Source organism: Clarias gariepinus, chromosome 6 (assembly GCF_024256425.1).
Source record: "Clarias gariepinus isolate MV-2021 ecotype Netherlands chromosome 6, CGAR_prim_01v2, whole genome shotgun sequence".
Lineage (NCBI taxonomy): Eukaryota > Metazoa > Chordata > Actinopteri > Siluriformes > Clariidae > Clarias > Clarias gariepinus.
Genome location: NC_071105.1, coordinates 16872742 through 16890804, shown reverse-complemented (window position 1 = coordinate 16890804; position 18063 = coordinate 16872742). Strand labels below are relative to the sequence as shown.

The 18063-nt window shown below is 36.4% G+C and overlaps 1 protein-coding gene across 2 annotated transcripts; it reads right to left on the bottom strand.

Annotated features, from left to right (window-relative positions):
• Positions 1-1184: 1184 nt before the first annotated feature.
• Positions 1185-9735, bottom strand: gata2b (GATA binding protein 2b). Of its 2 annotated transcripts, XM_053499033.1 has the most exons (5): positions 9396-9735; positions 8513-8995; positions 7827-7972; positions 2203-2328; positions 1185-2057 (listed from the first exon to the last, which is right to left on the bottom strand). In XM_053499033.1, exons 1-5 carry the CDS (start codon positions 9598-9600, stop codon positions 1836-1838), a joined length of 1182 nt encoding a protein of 393 aa, XP_053355008.1. In that variant the 5' UTR covers positions 9601-9735; the 3' UTR covers positions 1185-1835. The 2 variants fall into 2 exon arrangements, with proteins under 2 accessions (XP_053355008.1, XP_053355009.1); XM_053499034.1 differs by lacking the exons at positions 1185-2057; positions 2203-2328 and adding an exon at positions 5263-5414.
• Between the last annotated feature and the right edge of the window lie 8328 nt (positions 9736-18063).

Below are 18063 nucleotides of genomic sequence, written 5' to 3'. Positions count from 1 at the left end.
TTGAAGATCTTTCAGATCAAGAAATTGATGCTTATTGTATATGTATTACAATTAACAGTAATGTATAGCTTGCTTACCTGATCAATTGAAATGTAGTATTTTTGTTATTATAGTTTTAAACACTGTACCCATCTACACTCCATCATATAGTAGCATACTGAATAAAATAGTTGATCATTACAAATATGATCAAAAATCAACCCTTAGATTTTGATGTTTTGCCTTTTTTATTTAGGTCATAAGTGTGATGTAATTTTAAGTGTCACCATTCTGTTTAAGGACATTTACACATTAGGGCATTAATGAGTTTGGACAGACTTATATGGGACTAAAAGAGCTTAATGTTACAGAGATCAGGCGAATTCTGTCCACTCACTACATAAGTGAACATCATTTGACAGCTAAACAATGACTTTTGCTTGCTATTGTTAGCTGATACCTTTTACACTTACATCATCTTACAGGCATACAAGAGCATGCAATTTGAAATTGCATAATTGCTCTGTAAAGCATTGGACAAATACTTTACCATAGCTATCAGTTTATCATTATAGTTGATGCTGATTAAGTTAGCAACCGTTATTTAGCCATTAATCTGTACTAGTGGGTTGACAGTTATTTAATTATAACTATAATAGTTATAGTTATTCAAAAATAATAATGGCAAGAATTATTAAGCTTATTTTTGCTTTTTGCTTTGTTTGTGAATATTTATGCCATTGTTCTCAAGATCTTACATATTCTTGTAATAGCAAATCTTTATTAGAATTTATGAACGTATAACATAGGGTATTGAGAGACACAACAACGAACCAGGCTGCCCTTTTTAAAAGAATCAAAATGGTTTTTATCAGTTTTTACCAGTCAAAAGTAAACACGTCACCTGAGTCTTTCAGTGTTATCTCGTGTCTCAGTCCCTCTGGAGTCCAGTGTGCCATTCATTCTTCTTATCTTCTCATCACACTGATAACATCTGTGTCTCAGGGGTGTGTGCAGCTCACAGTCACACGTGTCTGTTTGGATGTCTGTGTTCAACATTGTTGCACTGACAATAAAGTGTGTATATTCGACAAGATGTTCTCCTGAGGCCAATAATCATTTCAAACACACCTGATGGAGCTCATTGGATAATTAATGTTCTTTTAATTAGACCACATGGCTATTAATTAAAACAAAGCCTGTACATGACAAAGAATCAGAATCACTGTATTGGGCATTTCTCAAATCAGATAAATATCATTTTATTTAGTGACATGGGTACAATATATGAACATTTCAGCTTCACTGAAGGGAGGTAAACAGGGAGAGCTAGTTTCTGAAATGCTGTTCAATGTGTTATTTTTAAAACTGTTGTCATATCATTAAGGATATGGTGAAAGTGGCATCATCAAATAACAAATAGCACAAGACTTTTGCAATGTTTAGCATTCAAAGTTTTATCATTCACACACACACACACACACACACACGCACACAGAGTACTTTCATAGCATGTACGTGAACTGTAAAATCCTGATTTAACAGCATGGAAACTTATGGTTGCCTTTTGTACCTCTTTTGCAACCCTCAAATATTGTGACTGTGTAATTCTAATATAACCCCCCAAAAAATGCAGTATTTGCATAAAAAAAGCTTATTATATAAAAACCGCCCTAGAATATGTCACAGGGTTTTGGTATAAAGTGCACATTATTACAGTCAGCTTATGATAATAAAAAAATGGACATCACTTTAATCCTTGAATGTACAAAAACATATCCATCTAAAACACCTTAATCATTTAAATAAAGGTTTCTGTGATTTCACTGGTGCACAAATAGTTCTCCACCTTGTGCTCAAGTCAGAGCAGTCACCAAGTTGGGATGATGCATGTGGCTGAAGGCTGGATGAAACTCAACAGGAGGTGTCAGGCTAACGTGATGAGAAATGTTGTCCTGCATGAATCTACTGAAATTAAATTGACAAGAACTCTCGCCTTTCCTTCGTTTAGATTTGGTGGTTGTTTTTCTGTTGCGAGTCTGGATGCCTTCCTTCTTCATGGTGAGTGGCCGGTTCATCTATAAAATACGCACAAATGTACACAGAAACAGTGAGTACCACTGATTTTACTTTAAAGAAAATGCCATAGTCAGTATTAATCTTTCATTGAATCACAGAAACTACTGTTCCTTATATAGTATATAAGAGTTAAAATATACACACATTGTGCAGTTTGTAGTAGAGGCCACAGGCATTGCAAACAGGCTCTCCATTGGTGTTACGTCTCCACAGTGTGGTGGTGCCAGTGTGGCAGTTTGAACAGCAAGTACCTGCTCTCCTGGCCGCTGACTGAGCACACAAACACATAAAGAGAAACAATTATCCTCTTGGGATTTAATTAGAAAAATGTAATGGACTGATATTATGTTTTGTGTATGTAATTTATTGCACAGTCTTTATTATTAACATTGTTTATTTTTGTAATATACATCCATACATTCACTCCACTTGTGAATCCACTATCCTTGTCCGAGAGGATGTTGATTGGGAGCTTAAACCTTCTGCACTGTGTTTTTGTTACCTAGCCAATGTTCATGGGTCACATCGGAGGGTGGGGTTGGGGGCATTGGGTTGGGGGTTTGGGGGTTCTAGACAAGACAAAACTCATGGGCGCACACATATGCACATATATACATAGACGCTCACACACAACACCTACAATTTCAACCCTTTCCCATCCCTACAGTATACATAAAAAAATATTTATTTATAAGTTCTTTACAGAAAATTAGCCAAGGCCAATGGGTCTGAGGTACAATAAACAATCACATAATTTTTATTTTAGTAAACATTGAAAATGGGTCTCACGGACCTGAACACCATGTAAGGGTTAACCTAGGAACACTGAATATATGGTGAGATTAGCCCTGTATAAAATGCCAGTTGATCACAGTGCATCACATATTCAATAAGGGCAATTTAGTATAACTAATCTTTGTTAACATAGCCAATTAACGTTTTTTTGAGAGGAAAGTAGAGAACATGAAGGAAACCCATGCAGACACAGGAAGAACACTTCCCGCCTTGGTTCTGTGTGCATGCACTTTGAATGTTCTTCCCGTGCTTAGTGGCTTTCCTCTGGATACTACAGTTTCCTGTCACACCCCAAAAACAGATAGATTAGTCTAATTGGCGTTCATTACCCGTAGTGTGGGAATGTGTGTGTGAGTGTGTATATGTGTGTGTGTACCCTCCCATTTATTGCCACCCTGTCCAGGTTGTAACCCGCCTCGTGCCCTAAGTGTCCAAGCCCCCAACGACCCTGTATATGGATAAAGCGGTATATATGTTGAGTATGTGTGTGAAATAGTAATTATGGGGAAAAAAAGAACTATGAAATTATGAAATCAGAAATTTTATATTTTTTCAGGTCTGTTCCTCTCCTCTATTTGTCTTTGCAATTGTCATAATTTTTTTCCCTTTTTTTCTGTAATTTTTAATAGTCAGCATTGGACAGTTTGCAAGTAGTTTAGTCAGTATAAGCAGCAGATGTACTATTTTAAGTGTATCAGTATAGTTATGTAGGAACCTTATGAATTATGTTTACTTTTACTTTTCCTTACTGGTAAGCGTGACCTTTGCATGGAACTGCTGAATACTTAAATAAAAGTGCAGTAATAATTGTTGATTTTTATCTTGAACCTTATAATAAAAAGCTAATTTATAATTCAGAAATAACTAGAGTTATTTTACTGAAAATAATTTGGCAATTAACATTTAGTGCTTACATTATTGACTTTAAACTGACACTAACACTTACAGAAACTGCAAAGGACATTGTAAAAATTAGTCTGTGCATTTTTTATATTTTAAAACGTGCAATAATTGAGGCAATTTTTGCGAAACTGAAAGTTTTGCTGGAGATTAATTTTGCGTAAAAATCACCATTCTTTAAACCGCTGTCTTGTGTGAACTCTACTGTGGTGAAAAAAGTGTTTTTTTATTTATTTATTTTTCAGAATCTGCTACTGCTTGAGTCTCTCTCTGTTAACCTGTGTCAACCGTGTTTTTTTTTTTACCATTATAACGAGATCTAGTCACGTGAATAAGTAAACCTTTCGGGAAGGTTCGGCAATGTTCGCGAAAAAAATTGCATATTAAAAAATATATATTCTTTCTTTGTTTTTTTTATTTAAACAAATTTATTATGATGGGACTGTTCATGCTATACAAAGTGTTTTAACTATCTAAATTATTCTTTTAAACATTCATCTATTCAAATATTTATGAGTTATTGTCAATATAAGTAATGTCATTCTTTGAGCCGAACCCATATTTAACATGAATTAGCTATTGTGTGCGCTTATGCGCTTTTAGACGCTACAGTCCTGCTCTTAAATCTTGCAATCACCGGCTTTGTTAACCTACATTTCTACCTCCATCTCTGTTTTTCCTTCAAGTCTCTTTCGTTTCCCCTTTTATATATATATATTTTTTTTCCTTTTTTTATTCCTGTCCTGTAGTACAGAATTATGAGCTAGAAACATCAGTAGGCTATCCGCAGGCGCTTAACCCCTCTATCGGGACCGAACAGACATCCGGCCCCGGAAACCACCGGAGCGGTCCGCCTCAGCCGGACAGGGCCAAATATACGACCAGCACCTCGCACTAAATTGTCGTTCCCTTTCACTATGTTATCTTTCTCTCTTTTCAGGGTCTCGCAATGTATTTTCTCAAGGAAACGCAAGAATCATTCGGGCTTCCGTAACATTTGCAAATACCGCGTCTCTGGGCTGAACCTGTTGACTAGACTCAACCATCTGTAGCCTTCACCGACAGGCAATTATATATACAGGGGAACAACTGTTTGGCTAAAGAAAATATTTTTACATTAATTCCAAAAAACCTTAAATAAGAGAGTTATTGAGAGAGCACCACCACCACAACACCTGCTGTAAGGGTCAGTACCTGTACAATTTAAAGAGCATGAGGAAAACACAGTAACAGTGTTCAGTTTAAAGCAAACACCTGGGAAGCAAATAGTAACCAGAATATTTTGTGTCAAATATTTTAAGTCATTCATGTCCTACCTAAATTCAGCAGACCCGGACCTGCTAACTAATTGAAACAGTTTTCTATTAGTATTCCTAATCATGGACTCATCATGGAATCAAGTCTCGTCCTGCTTCAAGGATGGAGGCCATATTTTCCCCCAAAGAACTGCAATAAAGGTATAATCACTCATAATAACTGAAAGATAAAATCAGTCACTCATCATCTGTACTGCTTTATCCTGTGTACAGGGTTGCAGAGAGCTTGGAGCCTATCCCAGAAGACTTAGGGCATGAAGCACCCCTGGACCGGGTGCCAAGCCATCATACCGGACTGGCACTCACTCGCATTCACACAGTATGGGCAATTTTGAGAATGCCATTCTGAGAATAAATCACAAATGAGAAATCAAAAAAGTAAATCACATAAAGATTAATGTAATTAAAATTACTCCAGCATGCTAAAATTCACTTACAACACTACAGCGCTGTTATTTCACTTTCTCACTCATTGTCTATACCACTTTGTGACAGGGTCACAGTGGGTCTGGAGCCTATCCCAGGAGACTTAGGGCACTAGGTGGGGTACATCCTGGATGGGGTGCCAATTCACTACAGGTTACACAACAGTTACACAACAACCAATTTGGGAACGCCCATTTGCCTAATCTGCATGTATTTGGACTGTGGGAGGAAACCAGAGTACCTGGAGGGACCCACCAAACACAGGGTAAACATGCAAACTTCATGCACACAGACCCGAGGATGGAATCGTACATGGATCCTGAAGGTGCAAGCTGAAAGTGTTAACCACTAAGCTCTAGGCCACCCAAAAGATAAAATGATTCTTAAATTTGTATTTATTTAAAGCAAAGTGTAAAGCATGATAAAAATCTTCCCAAAATAAATGTGTTTAAAAATGCAAGTTTTTAAATATATATAAATCTTTATGTACATTACTATTTAACAATAATGTTTCCAAAACATGCACTTTGTTTTTTGACTAGGGATTATTATATAATATTTCAGAAGTAGACATAGCTATCACAGGCAATCAAGCAGTTTTAGACTCTGAAAAAAAAGTTCACATATAACAACATTTTGATAGTGAACAAAACATTATGGTTTTAATGCACTTTCCACAGACTGCATAAATTGATCTTATGCAATACTTGTGGTTTAGTCCAATGCTGAGTCATGAATAAAACCTTCATTTTTATATGTCTGTATTGTATTTATTTTGTACCTCTAGAGTCCCTAAAATATTTTTGTGCATCTTATTTCATGTATATGCAAAAATATTGGCATGTTAAATAATTAATAAGATTTTAAGTATTATAAAGAAAATATATCATTAATCTTTAGTGGCTAGTTCTTGACATACGGAAATATGGCCAATATTAAAGTTATGCAGAAGATTTATACAGATAACATGCACATTAATGGCACATTAATGAACATACAGGTTGTATCCGTTTGTGCATACGCACACAGACAAAAAAAAGTCCACTTCCATGAAACTGAGTCAATCCAAATAATTTCTCATTCAGGTTCTCCAGATAAAAACATGGTAGGTGAACTGGGTAATCTAAATTGCCCCAAAACGTCAGTGTATGTGAACGCATATTGTCTTGCAATTGTCTGGTATTCCATTTAAGAGACACTCCTTTATGTTTAGAGCTTCCAGGATAGGTGAACCTGACTATTATGAAGATATTACTGAAGATAAATTGAAAAATGAATTACTAAACTAATTGTTTTATGATTGGCATTTAGTTGACAATCTATGTTTTTTTGTTATGATAATATTTAAGTTGCATAGATAGCTAATAACATTATTCATGGGAATAGATTTGTCTAGAAAGATGGTGGGAATATATGAAATAGGAGATTTCCTTGTAGTTTCTACCCTACTAATCTGATACATTATTTTTCAGTAAAATTAGTTGATGCACAAGATATCTTGCTAAATATGGTATATACCTATAAAAAGAATCATTTACATCAGCTAATGCCAGCCAGATCATATAGTTACTTTATTTGGACTTTGCTTAGAAAGACACTTTTCAAGACCCTGCATAACAAGGTAGTGAGGAGTGACTTTCCTCTCTTACTCTTGCAACAACACATATTCCTTGATCAGGGGAGTGTAGTCCCCAAATCAGTCTGTGACCAAAATGTGTAACGTTGCAGCTGGCACTATCAAATAGACATTTAACTTATACAATATGTCTTTTGATTAAAGAAATCCTTTACAAATGCTTTAAAAGTCAAAGACCAAATCAGCTACATATCACTCCAACTTCCTTCTAACTTAAATAAGAGACTGAAGGAAAGCAAGTTAAGGAAATTTAGTTGTTTCTAATGTCTGATCAAATTTACTCAAATTGACTAAAACATTTAAATGAATTCTGATTTATACTGCGTTATTCAAGCCTGCTGACATGACCACACTTTTATTCACTTGCTCTCTTTGTTTATCTCCCTCTTTCTCTCTTCATCTTTATTAACATCAGTCTGTTTAACCTGCTTTCTGTCTGTGTGTGTAACTCAAGTAAACCTCCATTCAGCACCCACAATGGCTGTGTAAATCACCACTCCAAACAAAAGGCCTACAGTTTCTGTCCTTGCTCACTCCTTTTTAAACCTTTTGGAAATGGTTTCCGCACTATATTAAATCTGATTTTCACACTTTAGTTTTATTTGAAGGGACAAAGATGATGTGCAAATGCTAAAGGTAGGATCAGCAAAGTTGTATTAATGTAGAAATGTTTCAGTGCATTCTTTTTTACTTACCAGTCGACGTTTGGGTCTGATGAGTGGTCGGTTCTGGCCATTCATTTTGTGATAAAGTCCACATGCATTACACAAATAATGACCTGTGCCATCTCGTCGCCACAGGGGAGTAGAGGTAGCCCCACAGTTTACGCACTCACGTCCTTCTAATGCACACAAAGGATAGAAGCACTTTGAATATAAAATACCTTTAGTTTGTTTCTTTTACAAATAAACATGAATATAGGATAATTAATAAGAAAATATATTAAAACATAAGGACCACACTCTGAAAGTTAAATAGAGAAAAACTCTTAATTAAAACAAAGGAAAAAAAGAGAAAATGCAAATAGGTGAAAATGCTTTATTTTTATTAGTATAATCTTCCAGCTTCTTCTGAAATATTTAAGTAATGTATTTTATTTTTGTTGTGATCAACAAACAATATTTCATTTCCAAAATAGAGTGATTATTTTTTCAGTGACTAATCCTGCAGTGTAGGGGATTACAAAGCTTATTTATCAAATTTATCTGGCGTTAAATCATTACTGACTTTTGGGCATAAAAAAAACTAACTACAGAAACAAAAAAAACTCATGTTTAAAATAGTTTTTTCTCTTTAAAAAGGAGAGACTGAGAGTTGGCTGACTTTTGGGGAATACATCCGTACTGAAGTTATCATATCACCCGTTATTTCTTATACGCACCCGCACAAGTGCGCCCTTTGACCTTCAGGTTGGACGTCAGCTCTACTGCGCTCTTGCAGTACAAACCGGCCGCGTGCTCGCGCGCCCCTGCTAGTGTATACGCAGGAAACGCACGCGCAGGAGCCGCCTCGTGCGCCGTACAGTTCTGGAGAGGGCCTGTGGTCTGCATTTTCGTCACATCGAGAAGAACTGCCGGGTACTTGGTGGCGTCCGGCTCCGGAGCCGCGGCAGTGGGCGGTGTAGGGGGCAGGTAGTAGAACTGAGTGCTGCAGCGCGTCGCCAGTGGAGCTGAGCCATGAGCGCACGGGCCTGGATACACCGGCGAGATCCCGACAGCGGTTCCTCCAGCAGCCTTTCCCAAAGGACTCTGTGACCAGGTTATGGCTTCGACCACGGAAGGAGTCGATTTACTGCCCTCCAGCCAAGGGTAAGCTTGCGTGTGTAGAAAGTGAGGATGGCACATAGACCCACCGTGAAGCCGAGCTGTAAATAAAGTGGATTAGAATTAAACCTACAGGCAAGTAACTTTTTCATAAATCTAATACATATAAAAGCGCAATGATTTAAGTATTTACAGTATCTAATAGACCTATGTGAATATCGCCTTTTTAACGAAACTTAACTTCAACCGGCCTAGTGCAATCTATATTTTAAGAGTCTTGTTAGACGCGGGGTTAATTTATTTTTTGATTATTAATAACGTTTGGAATATTTATTTAGCTTAGTCGTATTTAGAAACAAAGAAACCCACAATTACATTCTAATCATTGAACAAAACGCAAACATAGATTTAAAACAAGCTGATTGAAAGAGTTAATGTTAAATCCATGTTGATCTCTAATTTCCATGAGAAACTTTGGTGAGCTATTCGCTCTTTTCTTACCTGGAACTTGACCATAAGATGTTCGTGTCTGCGTGTGGAAATAGTGATGTGCTTGAGAATCAGTATGACTGAGGAATCCATCCATTTCGTCCAGAGGTAAGAATGATGGCTCCATGTACCCGGTGCTCTGCCCCAAGCCTGCGTGAGGAACGTCCGAGTCCGGCGTAGGCAGCATCATCCATCCGGAGTCCGCGGAGATCTCCATGTACAGCCTGAGACTGAGTCCTGTGCAGGTGAAAGCAGCTCTGAAGCGCTTAACAGAAAACGCCTGTTTAGTTACCCCGGGATCACTCACTGTCTCCGCCTCTTAACCTCTGTCCGTACGATGTGTAGACAAACAGAACACCTGCAGGTTAGAATAACACGGGAGTTAGAGTTATCGCGAAGTTTCTTTGTGTGTGTGTGTGTGCGTGCGTGTGTTGCATGGCCTGTCGAGCCTCGTGTTTAAGAGGATGACAGGACGCTGAACTCCAAGGAGAGGTTACCCAAATGGCACCCGTCTGCTCTTCGAAATGTAATGGGATTTGTGCTTTATTATTTCTTTATTAACGCTTTATTAAGTTGTTAAAACGGCTTAAATGAACTTGCCTGCACTGGTCCAGCAGGAGTATCCGACCTGAAACTTCGGTGCGCGGCTGCACGTGTGTGTTTGTCCTCGTTTGTGCTGCAGTCCGCTTTGTTTTGATAAACAGTCTCTCAAAATGCTCCACGCGTGTTTGCACATTAAATGAGTTGTCAGCGTGCACGCGATGGAATTCCAGTTTATGAAAACAGAGGCGGGTCCTTGTCTCCGACTCAGGGTCCTCTGACCAATTAGACTTCGACTTTGCTTGGGCTTGACACGCGATCCTGCTTTTTCACCTCAGGTGCCTGTTTCCTGCGTTTCATTGCTCTAATGAGGGGGTCAGTGCCATAATCAGAGTTTATTAACAGTGTGGACGTCTGTGTGAAAAACACTAGAAAACTGACTGTATCGTAACGTTCATGCAAAAAGTCCAAAAAGTCCAAAAAGTCCAAGAGAGGAACAACTGTGATTTAATAACTGTCAGCATTTATTATTGTTATTGTTGTTAATATAGTATTAATAATATTTTTATTAATTGTAAAATTAATTATTATCATTATTATATTAATTATTTATATATGAATTATTATTATTGTTGTTATTATTATTGTTATCATTATTATTATGTGAACAACGCTAATTACCAACTATACACCTGCAAACTGGTGACTGGATCATGGGCACACAAGGCTGCACTATGTATTTGGGGACTGAAGGTCATCTTGTCTGGTCCAAGCCCAAAGAAAAGCCAATATAGCACAAACTGGCTGGCCAGTTTGATAGAAGGGCACCAGCGTACCACAGCCAAACTTCCTAAATCCCTATTCAATTGAGCACCTATGGGATGCACCTGAAAAAAAAATGCTGATACATGGAGGCCACACCCTACATTACCCAAAGGATATGCTATCAATGTCCTGGTGCAAGAAGTTGCACACTCTAATATTTTATTGCACAGCCATTTGCATTGATTACAGCCTTCTCCAGCACATCCCAAAGATTCTCAATGGGGTTTTTGTGGTGGCCAATCCATGTGTGAAAATTATGTCCCACGCTTCCTGATCCACTCTTTCGGAATTTGAGCCCAGTAAACCCTGGTTTTTGATCGTAATGAATCCTAGTATCTTGAAATATGCCATCAGGGAAGGAAAAATCCATTGATGGAAAAATCCAATGACCCCAAGGGGGACTATTTTGTGTGTGTGTGTGTGTGTGTGTGTCTGCAGTACCAAGAAAAAAATTTAGGCACCCTGTGTTATTTTGTACAAACCTTGTTATACATGTTTCTTTTATGACTTTATTATTAAGTCAGTACAAAAACATTTATGATTTCCAAACATTAGTATTATAGCTAAGAATTATAATCTTACAGGAAAATAACATTAGTTGTTATTTACAGAAAATAAAGCAAAAATAAAGCAATTATTTTTCTCCAGACGAGAAAAAGAAGTAAAACAAAACAAAAGAAATCTTCTGGGTTTTGCATGCATGCTACAAGTCCTCACAAGGACTGAGGCTTGTACTACAGGATGTTTAATAGAACTAAAGAGCTCATTTCATTATAAAACTACACAAATTGTGCTGTTCATGGAATTGTTTTGGCATGTAGAAACTTTTTTTCTGAAGACACTCTACACTGCTCTACAGCAGTTACTTACATGTGCCTAAGACAGTACTGTTCATAAGTATTAGGCAGGTGTGAAAAATGAAGAATTAAAGTAAGAATTCTTTTAAAGATATTTTTGTATTTATTTTTTTTGAATATATATTTTTATTTTTATAAATTTACAAAATGGAAATTAAACCAACGGAACAAAAAAATCTAAATCAAATTAGTACTTAGCGTGACTACCTTTTTGGTTCAGCATCAATTCATACGATGCAATACATATACCATGCCAGAACTGAGCACAGCAACAAAGATACAAGGTTGTTACTGCATCAGCAAGGTCTCTCCCAGGCAGCAATTCCAAAACAGGCTGGGGATTAAAGATGTGCTCTTCAAGCTATTTTGAAGAAGAAAAAAAAAACACAAAGAAACTGGCAATGTCTGATTATCCCCAAGTTTATTCTACACCAAGACAAAAATTTTCAAAGTTTTTTTGTACATGTTTACATACAACTATTTGACAGTGTACACAGCATTTTTTTTTTGAGATTTCGTTATAAGCTGAAATTTTAGCATTCTCCAATTTTTCCCAGTGTTGCAAACTAACAGATGGCATTGAAGGTTTTACAAATTGCTGACCCCTCATTGTTCTTTCTTTTTGTTTGTTTTAACAGTCATACAGAATCGTCCTTTAAATATTTCTTTACTTTTTACTGCCTCCTCCCCAAGCTTAAGGGTCCCATCTTCTTTTCAGTTTATATTATAATAGTTCAATTATGGGGTTTAACAATTGTAATAGGAGCAGTTTGATTAGAATAACTTTATGCAGTCGAGTCACACATCTCTAAGTTTTGTCTATATTCGTAAAGCTTTCACAACTGAAAAAAAGCAAAGCTTTTTCAACTGGTACTGATTTCAACATTTCGATTTCCAATGGTTTAAAACTACAAAACCTTTTAAAGACACAACATCCACTACAATTTGCATCCAATTTGCAGCTCTCTGTGGTGTAAACAGTGATGCCTACAGTATGAGTGATTCTGAGATCTCAACATCATCGAGTCTGTCTGGGATTACATGAACTGACAAAGTGATGTAAGGCAGCCTACATTCACAAAATATCAGTGGTTAGTTCTCCAAGATGTTTGGAACAACCTTCCTGCCATGTTCCTTCAAAAACTGTTACCTCAAAAACTGTCCATGTGCACCTAGAACCTGGAATTAATGCCAATTCTGGTTTTGCAAGCAAAGGGTGGTCATGCCAAATACTGATTTGATTTAAATTTCTTTTTTATTCATTTACTTTCCATTTTGTTAATTGATAAAATTGACTTATTAACAGTTCTGTTTTTTGAAAGAGTTCTTACCTTACAGCATTTTGCACCAAGGGTGACTGAGACATGAAAATAAGAACAAGGAAAATAAGAGAAGCAAACTTACTAACTGGAGAAATAACTGAGGATTGGTTGAATAAACCATCACATTTAACATTTTAGGAATTTCAAAAAGGTCAATTTTCTGGAGCTTATGTTTTAGTTAAACATAAGAATAAAACAGTAAAAGTTCTGGTCATGTCACAATTTTTTTTAATTGCCCTAAACAGATTACAAAAATTTAGTTAGTAGGACAAATCATCAGGAAGAATATATCAGATTTGTTACAGATTGTATGTTAATTAACTTTCTGTTTGCGTAACATATGAATTACATCTAGCTATGGCTCTACTTGAAATATCAGTTATGCAAATTTACAACAATTGTTGTCAATTGCAGATGCTGCAGTGTTAAGATGACTGATTAAGAAAAAAAAATACCTTTGAATCATTTTGGACTGTCTCATATCTCGCTATTATGTGTGTATGTATGCAAAAAAAATCTGTTTTTTGCTTATTCAAATATCAGCATTGTTCTTTTTTTCAAAACACTTTTGATTTGCTAGGATTCATGATATTTACAGGGAAAAAGAGCTGGTTATTAGCTCAGCTCCGCCCAGTAGTCACCATTGTGTATTTGTTTATCGCAACCTTGCTCTGTGAGATGAGCATTAGACATGTACACCATGACATAAGGCAAGACAGCTTTGTTATTGATCTCTCTCTTTTTAAGATGAAGTGAAGCAAAGGAATTTTATTCACAGCAAAAAATGTTCCGACAGTTATTTTGAAAGTAGTATGTGAAATTTCATGTCGGCTTGCTTTCTGAGCCATGGGCATTATTAAAGCTCAACTACATCCTGAGTCTGTGAACAGAGACAATCTGTGTTTTCCCACTTTTTCTTACAATTAATAGTGACAATGTAGATGTAGATAGATAAGTAAACAAAGGCAAAGTTTAAGTAAGGCCACCAAGAACTTGTATGGATTATTACAGATTTGCATCGAACACTGTTTATGCTAAAAAGCAATACTGCCCGAACCACCTGGGCTAATATGAACCTCGAGACCTGAGAGAAAGCGGGGGATGCCTGCAGTGTTTACACAGACCAAACGTATGGCCTGTTTGTTTTAACAGTTAAAAAAGAGTATTCTAACTTTATTACAACAATATCAACAGTGTCATGGGAACTGAATACATTACATCCGCTTTCAAAATGTGGTTTGCTATAGTGGTTTGACGGCAGCGGGGTCTGGCTCAGCGATGATGGAGCATAGTTCAGCAATAATTTATTTACACAGACACTGGAGAACTGGTGCTTTTCTCATTTGCCTCTCAGTTGCCCGTAGTGAGTGAAGGTGTGAGTGTGTGTCTGCTTGTGCCCTGCAATGGACTGGCACCCTGCCCAGAGTGTATTCTGCCCTGTGCCTGGAGTCCTCAAGGATAGTCTTTAGGCCTCCCGCCAACCCTGTACAGAATAAGTGGTATGGAGAAAGAGTGAGATGAATGAGTGAACTGGAACTGGTAGTATACAAAACTACTAGAAGTAATAAAGAGTTTATGTGTTGGTAGTGCACATCATGTAAAATGACTTAAAAATCATTGACATAAAAGAGAACATAATAGTGGTGCAATTTGTCGTTTTAACTGTTGAAAAAAAATCTAAAAGTGCACTCTTAAACTGCACCAGCTATTAGCAATAGGATTTGTAAAGATTTTTGGATAGAGATTTACACCAAACACGCCCAGTGTATGCTATAACCAGCTGCAAAATTAAATGGTGATGAAATTGTGATGTTTACTTATTCTCCCAGAAACCTTGACTTTCACAATTCAAGTCCTGGAATATGCATGTGCCATTAAGTAAATAAAGAAACTACATTGATATGATTTTTAAAAAGCATCTTCCAGATCAGGAGTATGATCAGATTAGGGCTCGATGGGTGCACTGATTAATGCGCTTCCCTATTTAATCTGATGCACCCATCACTCTGGAATAGGGTCAATCTGAATTTTTCAGACCACATGACCTTTTTCCATTGCTCCAAAGTTGTATATTTATGCTCCCTAGCAAATAGGAACCTTTTTTTTATTAGCCTAATAAATGGTCTTCTCATGGCCACACAGCTGTTATTTTTTCCCACATTTTTATGTAGCACATCTTCCATAAATTTGACTTCTCAGCACTATCCTTCCAGGTTAAAGATAATGTGTTTAAGGGTTCTTAACCCAGTTCCAGTAATTTAAAATCTCCGTAAGTTATTCTTTGCTTGATGTAGTACAATAATTTGACCCTTCTGAAATGGTGACAGTTTTGGCTAGGCAGTGTAAGAAACCTGAATACGTACTGTGGCGGTTATGGTAAAGTGGTTAACCTACAGATTATCATACTGTAATGAACATGATGAAACCTTAAAGACAGCTTGAGTTTTATACATATTCCAACAAAATGGTTACTTATTTGCTTTAATAGGATAATAGTGGAACATTAAAACTTTATTTCATGTGTGTCTAGACATTTTACAAGTGTCCTACTTTTAAATTTTTCTGACTTTTAAAATATTTTCTAATCATTCTTCAGTCCTGTCTTCTTGTGTTAAATTTGGTAATCCTGATAAAGGTCAAATTTTAATTCATTTTTAGGTATTGTGATGTTTTCCTGAGTTTTTACTTGACTGCTCATAGCCTGCATATGCATTAGACAGTTTAAATCTGAATGTGTGCCATAATAGGAAAACACCATTTAACATTTTAAACATAAAAAAAAATCTGTTTAATAGATACTTTGAAACTGTGTATTAAAGGTGCATTTAGAAATCTTTCCATCCCAGTATAAACTTTTTAAAACATTTGCACTCAGTCAGGACTTTTGTATACTTTTCAAGTACAATTGTGGAAAAAATATATAACAATAGGTAAAACATAGCTATCAAGAGCTACCATGCACATCTTCAGGAAATTAATTACTGTATAACTGCTGAAGTCGAAGTATTGAACCACTCCTGAATCAGAAAAAAATTTAGAAGTGTCAAAAAAAAAAATGTTTGCTTAGCGGTGTGAAGTTCTTTTTTCGAATGAAAGTAAATTTCGCATTTCATTTGAAAGTAATGGTCCCAGAGTGCACACAATCCAAATTACAATCCAGTTTTTCAATCCTTGTATTTGAGTTATTGGGGAATCCAAACTAAACTATAGACTAAGATGCAGTGTTATCTGGCCTTAAACAGTCAGTACAGCATGGCAGACTATCTGAGAATGGTAACTGACCCAAAGCTGAGAAACCTTATATGATGTGGTCACTCACTGCCCCTTTACCAGGCGGCAGGTGTGTGTGTAGTGTGCAGTTTTTCGGGCTCTGAGAGGCAGTTAAATCTGGGGATATTTTTTTTTATTTTGTAAAGAATTCAGTGTGAATGTGGTGACTTTTAAGGCATTCAATGAGGAAGTGCAGTTCAATCTCTATTTTATTCCTTATTGACCTTGAAGCCTTAGAGAATCTGTTTGGTATATTCAAGATGAGACGTTCACTTGCCTGACACAGCAATACAGACAAGCTATCTAAAAGAAAAAAAAAGCTGCTATCAAAGCAATCTGATCTTCCGTAATGCCACAGCAGTGCTGACCGCCTCCATGCGGTACCAAACTGATGCAGTAATTCATAATTAAAGCAGCCCAAACTAAGTTTTGATTGCAAAGATATATTTTTTCTTTTTTAGAATTTCTGTACTGTAAATTCTTTTAATTGTTCTCAAGAAAATTTTAATATTTTATGACACTTTGATTTTCATGAGCTATAATCGTCAATCATCAAAATGAAAAAAACTTTATGTGTAATGAGTCAAGAATATATGAGTGTTTTACCTTTTAAAATCAATAAAAAAAATTAACTTTGTCTTCTGTTTTTTTTCCATATGGTATTATACACGATCTGATGATGCTCAGATGTTCTGTACTGTATATACAGGATATCTACAAAAGGTTTACTTGGTTCTAGAAACTTGTCTTTTAACAATCAGTGACACTAAACTGTACAACTCCTGCTTACCTCAGTGTCTTATTGTCCATTTCCTGCACAGAGAGCAACAGGAAGTTGCTATTACGCAGTATTGCACCAATAGCCTATTGCTCATGCGGTCCTTGTTCCAGGACAAATAACAAGAATAATCACACTTGACTCCACACAGTATTATTTATTACTGTTATAGCCATTGTTCCTATTTTTTACCATGTAGGTATACAATACAGTAAAGCAATTTTAACAATATGAAATTTAGTTGACATTGTCACACCTATACCTATTAACAGCTAGATATTACTATGTCTTTCTGCATGTTATACCGAGATGTACAGTGTCAGATGTAATAACAAATATGACACAATGTCAAATGGCATTATGCAGGTTCAAGCAACTTTTTCGGAAACCAAAAAAAGAGCAAAGATTTATGGAAATAAGTATATTCTAATACAGTATATTTATACATCATCTGTACTAAAGTTGATGAGTTGATGATTGTCTTAGATATCAACATTTATTAATAACTTTTCTAAAACAAGAGAAACTCTCTCAGATCCACATAGAACCTTTAAGAGGTTCTCCCAGCATTGACTCGAGTTTCTAATGACATAGCTGAGTCGGTTAATGTTGCGTTCCTGTTTTTACTGATTACAAAGTATGGCATGTAAAATTAACATACCTTTTAATCTGTTCTCTCGCTCTCTCTCCCTCTCTCCCTTTGTCAAGCTTTATGCATGCTCCTGCTGTCTGATGTGATGGTGGTGCCAGACCCTAAAACACATCTACTGCTGTGCTTCCTCTCACCCTCCGGACCTGACTGATTTATCCTGATGCTCTACTTCTTTTTGGACCTTTCTTCAGTTATGCTGTCGATGCTCGTGCAAGGATATCCTGAAGATATTCTCTTAAAACTTTTTTGCCTGAGACTCGCCCTTTGGTCAGTGGATACTGTAAAACTGTACTTTCTAAGAGCTTCTATCATAAAGACCATCCTGTACTTATCCCACATATATATCCCAAATATACTTAAATATTAACACACTTATAAAACATGTAGGCTTGATTAGGCAAAACATTTATGATGTAACTTATTAAGCCATCTTATT